General features: G+C 38.1%; 1 protein-coding gene across 5 annotated transcripts in view; it reads right to left on the bottom strand.

Moving 5' to 3' along the window:
* Positions 1-14,569, bottom strand: part of sdk2a (sidekick cell adhesion molecule 2a) — a 146,692-nt gene that overhangs the window by 24,289 nt on the left and 107,834 nt on the right. For all 5 annotated transcript variants that reach the window (XM_046865655.1, XM_046865656.1, XM_046865657.1 and 2 more), the window contains 10 exons: positions 6,554-6,694; positions 4,394-4,575; positions 4,032-4,147; positions 3,633-3,828; positions 3,454-3,552; positions 2,650-2,841; positions 2,283-2,404; positions 1,275-1,384; positions 1,041-1,191; positions 626-863 (listed from right to left, as the gene is read on the bottom strand). In XM_046865655.1, coding sequence (XP_046721611.1) covers positions 626-863; positions 1,041-1,191; positions 1,275-1,384; positions 2,283-2,404; positions 2,650-2,841; positions 3,454-3,552; positions 3,633-3,828; positions 4,032-4,147; positions 4,394-4,575; positions 6,554-6,694 — 1,547 coding nt within the window. The remainder of the gene's footprint in view (positions 1-625; positions 864-1,040; positions 1,192-1,274; positions 1,385-2,282; positions 2,405-2,649; positions 2,842-3,453; positions 3,553-3,632; positions 3,829-4,031; positions 4,148-4,393; positions 4,576-6,553; positions 6,695-14,569) is intronic.

Here is a 14,569-nt window from a genome sequence, read left to right as displayed (position 1 = left end):
AACTAGCCTACATCTGTGGAGTGTGAGAGCCAGGAAATGATACACCAGTGGCACGGTGAAAAAGCCGCACAATGACCAGAAATGGGTTGATGGGCTAAAAACAGCGCACAATGAGAAGAAAAAATATTGATCATGTCACCAAAAAGATTAAAACTAAAGTAACGCGCCTGTTTTGAAAATTAGTAGAAATGGCAGATATTTGTGTACAAAATTTGATGAGTGAAACTAAAAAGTAAAGAAATATATAAAAAATGAATAGTGAAGCAAAGTACTGATACCAGAAAATAATACTTAAGTACAGTAAGGAATAATTTGTACTTATACATATAATATATATACAATAATGGCACACACCAGCTTGATATTTCCAGGTAAAATATTATGATGCTACCATGCAAATAATATTGGATGATGTATGTAAGGATAAACATATTGTATATAGGCAAATGTGTCAGGGCAAAAAAAACACATAGAATTAAAATTTGATAGAGAAAATTATTAGAAAAATATAAGGAGATTATTTCTATGAATTTTTTTTAAGCCACCACCAGTTCACGAGTGGTCACATGACTTACAACTTAGATTACATTACAAAGAAATAAATGATAATAGCAGGCTCTCTCACCTGACTCTCTAGTTCTGGCATGAACGGGCTGACTCCATGGCCCCGCCCCAATGCCATTGATGGCCTGCACACGCACTTCATATTCAGTCCACTCTTCCAGGTCCTCGATGGTAAACTCTCTCTCCAGCCTGTCAGAGATTATGTGGGACAGAACCCCTCCTTTTAAACCAGCACGAGAGTACTGCACCCTGTAGCCCACCAGCTCTGGATTACCGTTGTATTCCCACTCCGGCAGGGGCTGCAAAACATTACTCAGTTTTTTACACAATTGTCAATCGATGAAAGAATCGTGCAAATATTGTGCATTTTAATACACTATGTTAAAATATTTTTTGTGAAAAAAAGAGAAGACCAAAGTACATGAATCTACTGAATAGAGAATAAAGCAAGACTACCACTTCACATGTTCACTTACCACCCATCGAAGCCAGAGACTGGTTTCACTGGCTGTGCGGAGGGTGACATTGGCAGGTGCAATATCTGGCGGTGCCTGCAAGGTCTGGATTTTTCTAGAGGGTTGGCTTGGAGGGCTGGTGCCCACTATGTTAACCTGACGCATTCGGAACCTGCAGTACAGTTCAGTGAGCAGTGAGAAAACAGGAGGAGCTGATGTGTGCAGGAGACAGAATTCGGATAGAAGTGAGATTACCTGTAAAAGGTGTATGGGTTAAGACCCTCTACTATGAGAGAACGTGCGTCTGGCTCATTAGCCAGCTGATGAACCATGACCCACTCTTCATTTTCCCCAATTACTCCGATCTGTGTGCAAGAGAATGGAATAAACAAACAGATGGTTTGATATACATTTTGAATTGTATTGAACATCGATCAGGCATAACATTATGACCACATGCCTAATATTGTGTTGGTCCCCCTTTTGCTGTTAAACAGTTCTGACTCGTTAAACATTAACAGCTTTAACTTCTTCAGCAGTTTGAGCTACAGGAACTCGTCTGTTGGATTGGACCACACGGGCCAGCCTTCGATCCCCACGTGCATCAAAGAGCCTTGGCCACCTATGAACCTGTCGTCGCTTTGACCACTTTTGATACTGACTACTGCAGACAGGGAAACCCCACAACAGCTGCAGTTTTGGAGATGCTCTGACCCGGTCTTCTAACCATCACTTGTGCCTAATGTATCCCACCCACTAACAGGTGCCATGATGAAGAGATAATCGGTGTTATTTACTTCACCTGTCATAATGTTATAATGTTATGCCGGGTCGTTACACATGCAAATTCATGACAAGTACTTACACACTAAGCATTTACAGAAAACCAGCCGTTTAGAGCTAACTAACTAGCCTGGTTCATTTCTTGAAAGATTATAGAGTAGTTATATTATTATAAGTTCTAATAAACCATTAGGTTGGCTGTCTTTGCTTTTGCTTTGAAGACAAAAACGAATGGGAGTAGCTTTTTGTACATGCATATTGGCAAATAAATATTTTCACATCAGCATGCTATAAATCTGCTGATATTCACACAATAAACAGAGCTGAATGTGCACCACCACTTTGTCCTCCATTGTTTGTTTTTCCTTGACCTGATTGGTCGAAAGTTAAACAAGTACTTTACTAGAACATTGAAAAAGCTCTGCTGTGTTGGGAAAAAAATCTATGCGACAGCATCCCCAGGGGAACTGATATTATTACCTGGGCCTCCACTATCCAGCGAGAAATGGAGGTCTTGCCATCATAGCCAGGTTTAAATTGCAAGGCCACAGAACGTGGGCCAATGTTGGAGATGGCGATGTTGGTAGGCGGCCCGGGCATTTCTACAAGAACAGAGAAAAAAAAATCTGAACAATTTGGCATTTAAAAATGTGTATCCACAACAAACCAATAATAGCTTAAGAAAAAAAGTAAACACCCATCTGTTTAACAAAACCCATACAAAAACACTATATGGCAAAAATTGTGTGAACACCTGGTCACAATACTTATTACTGCTTTGTGAACACTGCATTTTAACTTATATAAGATCACGCATATGCTTGTTGCTGTTTGTGGGTGGGCTGACCTGGGGGCACTCCAGAAGATATGGTGGAGGAGGAGAGTTGGCCCTGGCCTTTGGAGGTCATGGCAGCTACCTGGATAGTGTAGGTAGTTAGGGCGGTCAGCCCTGTGACCCGGTACTCCTGTGTCAGATTGGGCAGGTAGTGCGTGACCCGGGTGTTTGTGCGGTTAAACTCCTCCCAGGAGATGCGGTAACCTACAATAAGCACACAAAGAATATGTGGCTAAAGAGGCTACCAAGCAGCCTACAAAAACAATTCAGTATTAGAACTGTTTTAATCATTTGATCAATATTTATAGTTATATCTTTGTGGGTAAACCAGACAATAGTATAATTAGACAAATACTATACTTTCACATTAGGTTGGAATACATAATTATGTACTTTAAATGCAGAGTTTAAGGTGCTTTTTTTAAAAAGTGAAGTTGACATTTATGCTTGCTGTTTGATTGCACTGGCTGTGTTCAAGTAAAATTACCAGTGCTTCTAAAATGATTTTCACTTCCCTCCATGTGCCACTTCACCTTCAATAAACTAAAAATATCTGCTACAAGAAATCATTCCTGTGGATATATAATTATGAAATTGACTCTTTTTAATTTTCCTTGCTTAAGAAAGATAAATAGTGGAAGGCCCTGAAAGCACAGCACAGAAATGATTGTACCATAAATCATTTATCATTCCAACTGATGAATATTTTAGCCTCATAATGTAAATCTTGATGTATAGCTCAACTGAATATTCAATATTTCAATTAACATTTAAATGCAGTTTCTAGGGTGTGTCCGTGCAGGAGAATCATGGCACCTGTGAGAATGCCGTTCCTCTCGTGTGGCTCCTTCCAGCTCACTTTGAGAGACGTGTCCAGGATCTCGGTGAAGCTCAGGTGACCCACAGGCCCTGGGGCTGAGGACACACTTGGGACATTGAGTCCAACAGCACAAATAAAAACACCTCTGTATTCATTTTTAAACTCTGACACTCACTGTCTTCGTGGGTGCGGATGCGGTGAGGAGGACTCCGTGGGCCATCCCCGGGTGTAGTGAAACACAGCACAGAAGTAAAGTACTCTGTGAACTTCTTTAACCCGGTGACGTAGCCGACGTGCACACTGTCCTGAAAATTCGGCCTCGCTGTCACCATGGCCACGTCCTCCTCATGGCCTGGTTCCCAGGCCAGCAGCTGGGGGAACATTGCAGAGAAGATGAAAAACAAGCGAGAAAAGAGATCAGAGGGCACAGCGTCCATCTCAATCCCCTGGGAGAAAATGCCAATATGTGCTGTGCAGCTGTCACTGAGGCGTTATTGAGATGAATTGTGCCACACAAACAGTGATGTTTTTTTTGTTGCACTGAACACTAGAGGGCAGCAGAATGATGGATCACCTTGTAGCCCTGGTTGATGCCATTGATGAACTGAGGGCTTGGAGCGCTCCACGTGAAACGTACTGTGGTGGAGTTGACAGCCTCTCCCTGCACATTCCCTGGTGGTACTGTGGGAACTGTAAAACGTGGAATGAGAAATACAAGGATAAAGATACATCAGAAAATTCGATTTTAGTGCAAATACACTGTTAATAATGATACTACCGAAGCTATGAGTTCTGTATTAGCAGTGTGTCTGCAGGACACCATTAATTTCATTTTCTGGCAATTTGCTTAACTGCCAGTTCCTATTATTTAGCTTTTAGCTTTCATATAACAGTTACTAACTAATTTAATTAATTTCTAACTATGCCAGGACTCACCTCCTTGTAAGGTCCACTCTGTGACCTTCTGGCTAAAGACACCCTGACCTGCTCCATTGTAGGCCGCCACCTCAATCTCATAATTGGTCCAAATGATCAGGTCCTCAAGCAGAAGGTTGGTCTGGTCTGGGTTTGTGATGTTCTTGATCTGACAGTCCACGGGCAGACCGGACAGACAGTACCTAAGCCAACACAGACAGAAGCCTTTGTTTTGTGCCTTTTGCTACAACCTTTTCATAATAAATACTTTTCATAAAATGTAACTCCACAAACAAGCCTAGCAGCTAAACTGAATTGATTTGAATCATTTCAAGTTTTCTTTAGTGAACAGCTGTAGAGAGAAAAAAAAAACACAACACAATACAGAGCCCAGTATTAACTATATATCGGCTTTAAATTGTGGACAGCTTTCTGTACCTCTCCTTTGTTTTTGCTGATTTTGAGGGCAGAAAGTAAAAGTAAATTTTATTTCAAAATCCAGTGTGTTACATCACTATTAATAATGTCAATTACACTAAATAAGCACTTTATACTGAGAAACCAGGTCTGACAAGACAAATTATTACTAGATGAATATGAATATTGAAAAGGCTTTTTCAATATTATACAGAAAATAAAAATCTTTCCAAAAAAGACAGAAGTTAGTCATCTGTGAGAGATGTTTTCTGGTTTGGTGAGGAAATAGCGATTTTAGTAGCAAGCTCTATAAATTATCTTATCAGGTCTTTATTTTTCTTACATATTAGTGTTTAAATGCATGTTGTAATTAACTCCTCAGTAATCGACTGAAAATGAAAAACATTAAAAAACATTTCCAAAGCCATACTCACCACCCACCAGCTCATTCATATGCTTGTGTGTAATTATCACAGATGACCTTGTGTCCTTGGTTTATTACCTATTTTCCATACAGTCAATTGACATGCTGTATTTATATTGACAGCCATGAGCCTTAGAAAGAGACTCATATAACCATAGTTGACCACATAATGTGCTCATTGAAACAACCTTAAAATCTATAAAGCAGTGGGAGTGGGCAGTGAGAGAACAAAGAGTTTTGGCTCCATATTTGGTGGCAATGCCTGAACAACAGTACATAAGCATTGACTCCTGGAACAGTGTTTAGAGTCTGGTTTCATAATTTGGGTTTTAACTAGCCTGCTATGACAAACACAATCAGATATTTGTCTATGTATTTGATGTGTCATGTCATTAGTGCAATGCTTTTAAACTCTAATTGGCAGCCAGGAACATTTTAGAGTAGCCAATATACCTACATGATTGTTTATAGGAGTTGTAGGAAACCCGGAAAAAAACCTCTGTGGACATAAGCAGAAAACATAAAACACTGCACAGACAATAATCTGAGCTCAGGATCAAACTGGGGACCCTGGAGCTAGCTGTGAGATAACAATGCTACATGCTGTGCCACTGTGCAACCTATAAGCCGCTGTCATGAATGTGATTTATTTTGGCTCCTTCAGGTAAAGTTAGCTTTCTAATATACACCATACTCCTTTTTTTATTCAATCATATCAACAAATACACAATATGTGTTACGTACAGCAAGCTCCATCCAGTATGTGTATATCTACGCCTAAACTAGCCTTACATAAATATGATTTTGTTAGCTTACTATACTGATAGTTAGCCTGAATCCTGCAGGCTTTAAGTTAATCATCAGAAATGAGCTGCAGGTATGGCTATATGAAAGTAGGTGGGGGTTGTTATATTTTTAGATAGTTATATAAATGCATACCAAAATGCATTAAAATGCTTTCAGCTTTTTGCTGTATGTGGGACGAAGTGACCAGGAGAGGAGTGGGCTGCAACTGCATAGAACCACACCTTGGAAATTGAAACAATGCCTTTCGGGGATCTGTATGGTAGTGAATATGTCTCACATGAAATTTATGTCTGTTGTAAAATCATCGGGGTCACATTATCTCTCACAACGCTCAAGTTCAATTTCCACTACGCTGAGTTCAACCGCTCTCAAATGAGCAATGGAAGTGTTAATTCAACATTGCTGAATTTACTGCGGTGTATTCGACATGCTGCAGGGACAGCTACTTGACTTTCTGTGCAGAATTTGAAGATGAATTGAAGCTGGGGGTGTTGAGAGTGTGTGTATGTGTGTGTGTAAGTGTAAAGTCTCACCTGATAATGTAGCCCTGCAGCAGGCCATTCTGGTGGCTCTCTGGAGGAGGCTGCCATTGGATCATGATGGACTGGTTGGTGCGGCCGCTGGCGATGACTGTTTGAGGAGGGGCGCTGGGAGGTTCCTCAGGTAGCGTCAGCCTGAGAGTGGAGAAGATTTTTTATAAACGTAGAGTTAAGTTGTAAGTGTTCAATAACGTTTTATACTTTTATATGGAACCAAAGGTAGCTAATGAATAGAACTCTGAATTAGTATTGTGTCTAGTTTAAGAGCTGGAAGTTATGAACATCTATTTTACTGGTACAAGCTCAGACAAACTGTCAGAGTCCATAGCAACGTTCAGAGTTCTGGGCAGAAGACCCCAAGAGATGAACAGTAGCCAAGAACAGTGGTAATCAAAGGCACTGAGAATGAAAATGGTAAGTGTGGAGCAGCAGAAACCCAGCCAAGGTCACTTTAAATCAGTTTAATGTTTTGATTTCTCCCAAGTGAAAGTGTTGAAAATTCTAAAACTCAGATAAAACGCTGTGGTTAGGATGAAAGGGCGAAGGCTTCAGAAGCACTGCACTTTACATAGTCATGACATAGACTTTGTTCACTGACAGAGAATAGCCTCTGGTCTGAGAAAGTGGAGCTGTGGTGGGAGTGTTTGGTAACATTGGTGTGTATGTTAGTCATGGTGCAATTTGTATGTCTGTGTTAGCACTGCAGTGAAACTGTGCAAGTTTGCAAGCTTGAAAACTTGAAAGAAATCCCTGAACTATCTAACTATGCCTTTAAGGAGTCTTGTATTTGGCAGAGAGTTGTATCAGCACACAGAATTGCAGCTTTCTCCAGCTAAATATTTTGAAGCCTTTATTTTCTTAAAGAATCTCACGAGGTGTGCTTTACACAAACATTTGTTTAACCCTGTGTCAGCTCGCTCCTGTGGACACTTTGACCTCCCCTGTCTCCTTCTTAGCATCTCAGCAGATTGAAATCCCCAAACTACAAACAACAAAATTATTATTTTTCTTTCTATTTCAAAAGAAACAAAAATACACCAACTGGGTTCACTTATATATATATATAAACCAAAATAACAGGTCAAGGCAAACAACTGAAATTGTCAGAGAAGAATGGAAAGAAAAGAAAATTCACCTGGCTGAGCTCAAAATCCCATATGAGTTATTTAAACCACAAAAGAACACGCCTAAAGAAACTCCAAAGGGCAAAAAGATCGAACGTCATACACAGGAGATTCCTATTAGCAAAAACAGACTTTGAAATGAAGGTTGAGGATCACAAACCATACTTAGCAATGAACAAACAATACTGAGAAGTATCTATACTGAAGTGTAAGTGTAAATAATTAGCGTTTGAACCTGAGTGGGCTGTTTTCGAGGTTAAGCAGTGCTTGTTAAAGTTGGCAGGGGATTCTTGATAAAAGGAGAATGTGACAACTAACTATCTAATTCGGGAGAAATGCTATTTGCCACACAAAGGCCATAAATCATGTCTTTAAATGGTTGTTAAAAGGAGCATTGTCAGAGAAAAACATTCTATTGCCACATTCCATCTCAGGGGCTACGTTTATATTACAAGCTTCTTTTCGCAATGAGCTACTTGTATTCAGGTCTATCACACATTTCTTTTATGAAAGAGCATTCTAGCATTTCTGCCACATTAGTACATTCATCAGCACAATGAGACACTAACTTGTCCTTCAAATTTCCAATAATATCATTCCTATAATTATAATTATATAAGGTTTTCTCTGACACTGTAAAAAGGCACTTATTGCAGGTGTAATGAATTAACCAGAAATGGTATGTTTGTGCAATGAACTCATTCAGATATTTTTGGTCAAATCTGATCTATCTAGCTTGAAGGTTCACATTTCTAAACGCTACTGACTTATATGTGTGTTTAATGTGACCCTAATGTCCCCCGAAACACACATTGATTTCTTGGGTAATTGTTGTGAATAATCGATTTTGAAAGGTTCCTTCCAGTTTTGCTTAAATCAATTCCCAAAATAATGTAAATCAGCATTTCAGCATCCTTCCGCAGGAGATAGTTACAGCTGTTGCTGTGTTCTGCCGTTATTTTGTGGTGTTGACAGCACTGTATGGTATTAAAGACGATGACAGCGATGCACATATGGACACAACATGAACATACAAATTTATGATACTATTAATGGCCACAAATTGTCTCATGTAAAAAGCTTTTTGTGTCCACACAATCCTGAAAAGAATCTGATCCGAGACACGTTAAGGCCGAAAATCGGATTTGTGTCACTTCACACCTGGAGTGTGTACGGAAGACATGACGACAGAATATTTCCCCAGGACCTTTGCTTCTGCCATCATCTTTGCCACCTTGGGTATTTTTGGTGCGAAGTTGCTCTATCATTAATGATGCATTTGCAATTAAACTACCTCTGAATTGTGATAACAATTGCAGCACGGTCTGTTTTGAATACGTCCCACTGTGCCGATAGTAGCGTGTCAATTCCAAAAGCAGTGCAGCAAATTGCGAACAGATTTTCCACAGTTTTGAAAAACACCATCTGTGTAGGCAGTCACAAATAAAACCCAGGACTGAAATCATTGTCTTTATAATGAATGGTGCATAACAAACATGACATAGTTTTTTTTTCTCTCTCTTCTCTCGAAATAGTGACATTGTGCCCATTCACTGCGATAATGGGTTTAGTTTCTCTCTTCACAGTCTTGTGCAGTCTCCAGGATTCTTATTTCTTACTGTCATGCACAGTCTGGGCTTTTTCTTTTACATGCCTGGACACTGCTTTTTGATGAGCCAATATGTCTGACACATCAATTCTGCTGTATTGCGCAGCCTTGTCAGTTAGCTATTGTACAAGCTGCACAAAGCCTGACAAAAAGAGGACAAATAGAAGGGACAGATTTATTTGCAGTGTCATGCTTAGTTTGTCACATTCCACTTCTCACAGAAACAATATGCTTTGGCCTGAGAAATGTTTCCCAACATGTCGCTGCAGCTTAAAAGTACGTTCGATCTTAAAACTTTAACATTTTATTTCCTGCCAAATCTACAACCAATAAAGTAGTACTAGTACCTGATGAATGCAACTTTTTCTCTTTTAACTCTGCAATATCACTCAGTGCTAGTGTGGGACTGGGAGCAACAAAATCAGCCAAGGAATTCGCTTGAAGTGGTGCACTACATTTGGCCAAAATATTAGGAATGAACAATATTACATAGGGCTACACCACTGCATATTTCCCTTACAGTTTGGACAAAAGCTTATTTCATTATTACCGTAATTTCCGGACTATAAAGCGCACCCATATATAAGCCGCACTTTGACAAAGATTTTTATTTTAAACATAAATAAGCCGCACCTGTCAGGCTTCTACACTGAAACAAATGAACTTTACACAGGCTTTAACGAAAGACAGTGTCTGTTACATGGTGTAACGGGTGAAATATGTTGTGGCTTCTTTAAGAGCAGAGCGTCATTTTGAGAATTGCCTGCCACTGCATTTTTTTCCGCTATTAATGCATGTGTGCAAGACCGAGGAATATGTCCTTATTATTTTCTGATGCTGATTTCTAAGTTTCTTTGACTAACCCCTAACGCTGTTGCCAAGAAAAATAAAAAAAACGAGTTTTGGAAACCTGTCTGTGCTTATATGATTTCTGTTGCAACTGGAGTTAGTGAGCTCTCCCTTCCCCAGACTCCATGAGTTACAACGGCTTGTATCTAAACAGTAGATTACCAAGAAAGTCATTGTTCACTGTCTTCCTCCTTCCTTTTACAACTATTTCTCTCTGGAGTTTATCTTTTGGCATCGTCGTGTCTTTTAAATAAACGTTTTTTTTTCCTGATGCCATGCAGCTCAAAACATAGGTGAGGTGCGTTTTTTTCGTTTACGTTCGGAAATGTCATTGGTCTAATGTTATGTCGTTTAGTTTTATGGCTTGAAGTTTGTGAAACCGGGAAAAACCCAGGAAAAATCAATAAATGAGCCACTTCGTTGTTTAAGCCGCGGGGTTTAAAACGTGGGAAAAAAGTAGCGGCTTACGGTCCGAAAAATACGGTAACCTGTTTTATAGACAAATTGACCATCACATAATACAAAATGCAATCAAATCTGTTCATATTTAATATATTTTACTTTAAAAAAAATGCACTGACAAATACATGCCAAAGCATAGGCTGAGCACAGGTCAAATTGGTAGACCACCTTTGTTTTAACCTTAGCTTTATCAGGTCCGCCTAAAGTTTGTAAGCTTGTGCAGTCCTACATGTGCATCCGCCACAGATAGACATCATGGTAAAGTGCTGCAAACATATAATATAACATTCAGCTTGGTTATTCATCTGAGTATTAAAGCTGTGTTGTATTAAAACTTGGACAGATTGGAATATAATTGTGTGGTAGATTGAGGTATGTTTTTGTGAAGGATTCATGAATATGTGTAACAGTGAAGATGATCTGCATTTGTGCTATTTTAAGTTTGTCTGAAACTGTACAGTTAGTGAATCTGTGACCAATTAATTTGGCACAATAAGGTGTGCAATCAATAGTTGTGTCTTTTGTTGAAAACTAGGGGGAGAACTTGAGTGTTTCTACATTGTGCATAAAGTTTGCGGTTGGGAAACATTGTTGATTGTGACTGTGTTTAATCTTCTCCCCATTTTTAGGTATTTATTCTAATTTATATATATTCTATTCTATTCACAGTAGAAAAAACATTGTATATTTAAATTGAGAATATATTTATAATACCATTTTAAGGATTAAATAAGATTATTTTGAATTTGATGGCTGCAGCACGGCTCAAAGAATTTGGGAAGGGGCCTTGTTCACCACTGTATACATCTGGGAACTGAGGAGACCAGATGCTGAAGTTTTGGAAGAGTAATGTCACATATGTGTCTGATACAGGATTCTAACAGTTCTGGGTGTTCTTTGTTGCATTTATTGTTTCATGATGCACCCCATGTTTTCAAATAGTGACTAGACTGCAGGCAGGGTGGTTTTTGTCCTTCTCCTCTTTAGTCCGGAGGATGTGTCCATGGTTTCCAAAAGCAGTTTTCCACTTTGCCTTAAGTACATTGTAAATGAGCTTTGACCCAGAGAGGATAGCAGCATTTCTGCTTTATGCATGATAGAGATTTAACCTTGAGGATGACATGGCAAACTTTTCACAGACAATGTTTTGTAAAGGTGATAATGAGCCCATGCAGTGATTTTCATTACAGAATCATGACTGTTTAAAAATGCAGTGCTGCCTAAGGAGCAAAAGATCATGTGCATCAAATATTGATATTAACCAGATTTCTCCAGATTTTTTAAAACTTTTAATTATATTATGTACAATAAATTATGAAATATTCAACTTTTTTTGTAATTTTATGTGAAGAAACATTATTCTGAAATAGTACCATAATTCTGTTCTGCTGTGAATAAAATATGGGTTTGAGATTTGGAGATTTGCAAATCATTGCATCCTCTTTTTATTTAAATTTTACACATTGTCCAAACTTTTTCGGAATTGGGCTTGTAAAATATAGTGAGTCGATGATATATTATGTTTAATATTGTGCAGATGTCATTATGATACTTATGCTCTGAGCTCCAGTTCGAGCTTTCGATGCACTTCCAAATAAAATAATTATTTAAAGACTGTACATTTTTAATAGCTTATACCTCAATTGTTTAATGTCTCTGCAACGAAGAAAAGTTGTCAACTGTTACAAACCAGATTGGGAAACATTGGTAGTTGCTAGTTACTCTAATCAATTTTTAGAAAGACAGAAAAATGAAGACTGGAATTGTAAAACAACACCATCTCCATATCATTCCTCATCTTATATACACCATACCATTGAGTATATGTTTTCACGTCACTGCTTAATATTTCACATCCTTTAATATGAGCTTCCATCTCATTCCTGAGATTAGAAACCAAATCAAAATCTAGTTCAGATGCAGCTTGATTTTTGTTTGTTAAGTTTTCAGATATTTAGCTACTCAAACTAAAAAACACATCTTAAATAGATGTCTTTTTTTTACTTTGATTACTAAAATTCCCCTTTCACTCTTCCTAGTTTTTCAGCTGTATTGCGTCCTGTATATAAAAGAATAAAATAACCAATTAGTAATAGCTGTAGTACCTATTACTTTTTATGAACAGCTTGTCATTAACCCAAACTGTCAGTTCTTCTGTAACCTTCAGAAAAAAAAGGAGAAATGATGACTTAATGAGAAGAAAGTGACATTAGCTTTCAAGAACTTGTTACCATGATATGCAAAGTAATCCAAATCCAGGACTGAGAAAATGCAAGAAAATAGACAATTAACAGCAATTTTAAAAAAAGTTGATTTTTTTATTTCATTATATGCAATCTGTCTTGTTTTCGAATCAATGTGACAAAAAAAACAGTGAGCGGTAAAGTTAAATGTCAATCATGTACTCAGACTTAAGGTTTAACTTTGGCTATGTTTATTGTTGAACCGTTTATTTTCACCTTGCTTTCTTCCAGCAGGATGACTGCTATTTGTAAACCAAACCATACACACGCTGTGAAACAAAAAAATGCAAATGAGACCTGAGAGAGAAAAAGACACAATTAGACACAGACAATCTTGGCAATGTCCTTCCTGTAGAAATTATTCTATTATTCTAGAACACAAAAGACCAAATTAAAATGCAGTAGAACCCCTGCAGACTAAATGCTTTATGTTGCTTTTCCACATTGTTTATATTCTTATTTACTAATACATTATTTGCAAAAGTTGAACATTCAATTATAAATAGATAATACGTTTTATTAAATAGATACTAGTGTAACTACTTATTTGCCCTCTACTTATCTAAGGCACCAGCCAGTATGCTTTTACACTTATTGTTGTTAACTCGCCTAGACTAAACTCCACTATATGGTCAAAGATATTGGGACACCAGACTTTTCTGGCCATTTGTGATTCTTTCCAAAACTGTTAACACAAAGTTGGAAACACACAATTGTATAGGACGTCTTTGGATGCTAGCATAGAGCATGCTATAGAGATCTGACCTCAAACTATACTGAAAATATTTTGGGGATAATTGGAATGCTTACTGAACCCTTAGGGTTCAATGAGCAGGAATCTCTACAACCACACTCCAAAATATAGTGGAACATCTTTCCTGAAGAGTAAAGGTTATTATAACAGCAAATGGGGATGGAATGTGGAATATGATGTTAAAAAAGCAAATATAGATCTTGTGGGCAGGTTTCCACCAACTGTTAGTATAAATATGAACACCAATTATGTGGATACCTGTAGCTGATTCAGCTATAAGGGCATTATTGAGGTATAATTAGTATTTCTGCAGCTTTACATTAATCACAGTTATTACAATATGCTTTTATAGTGTGGTGCTGCAAAGTTTTATATTCATTGCCATATTTAGATAAATATGCCCCGACTGGCCAAAGCACTGTTTATATTAAACTAATAACCAAAACACTGAGCTTGAGGAAAACAGCTTATCAAACTAAATTAGAAATGTCAGAGAATATGCCTATATCATATAGGCTCGACTTGACAGAATGAAGACAAACTGCAGGAATAAAATCCCCATATGGCGTTTTAATAACACAAGCAAGAGAGATGGCATTATGTGCTTACTGCATTAGTCCTGATCATGTTTCTAAGCACACTTGCATGTGGAATCCTGCCAGCACAGTGGAGATTTGATTAATGTAAAAAGAGATGGCTTCCATCCCCGATGGTTAGAATGTGTTGCTGCTGTGCTCAATGCCTCAAATCTTCACCTGCTCTATTTTCAAATCTAAGACAGGTTCCTGGCAGAGTCCGCTTGTCTAAATTCTTAACATTTTGTGCATTATGAGATGCTTTTTCTGCTCAACACGGTAGTAAAGAGTGGTTATTTACGATGGATATTCTCATTTGAACTCAACATGATTTTTATTTCTGCAAAACTTCCACTATTTGGGTGTTTTTTGTTTGTTTGTTCGCCCCCTCCAT

The sequence above is a fragment of the Silurus meridionalis genome, chromosome 14 (assembly GCF_014805685.1).
Source record: "Silurus meridionalis isolate SWU-2019-XX chromosome 14, ASM1480568v1, whole genome shotgun sequence".
Lineage (NCBI taxonomy): Eukaryota > Metazoa > Chordata > Actinopteri > Siluriformes > Siluridae > Silurus > Silurus meridionalis.
Note: the sequence above shows the minus strand (reverse complement) of the source record. Positions and strands in the feature narration are given on the sequence as shown.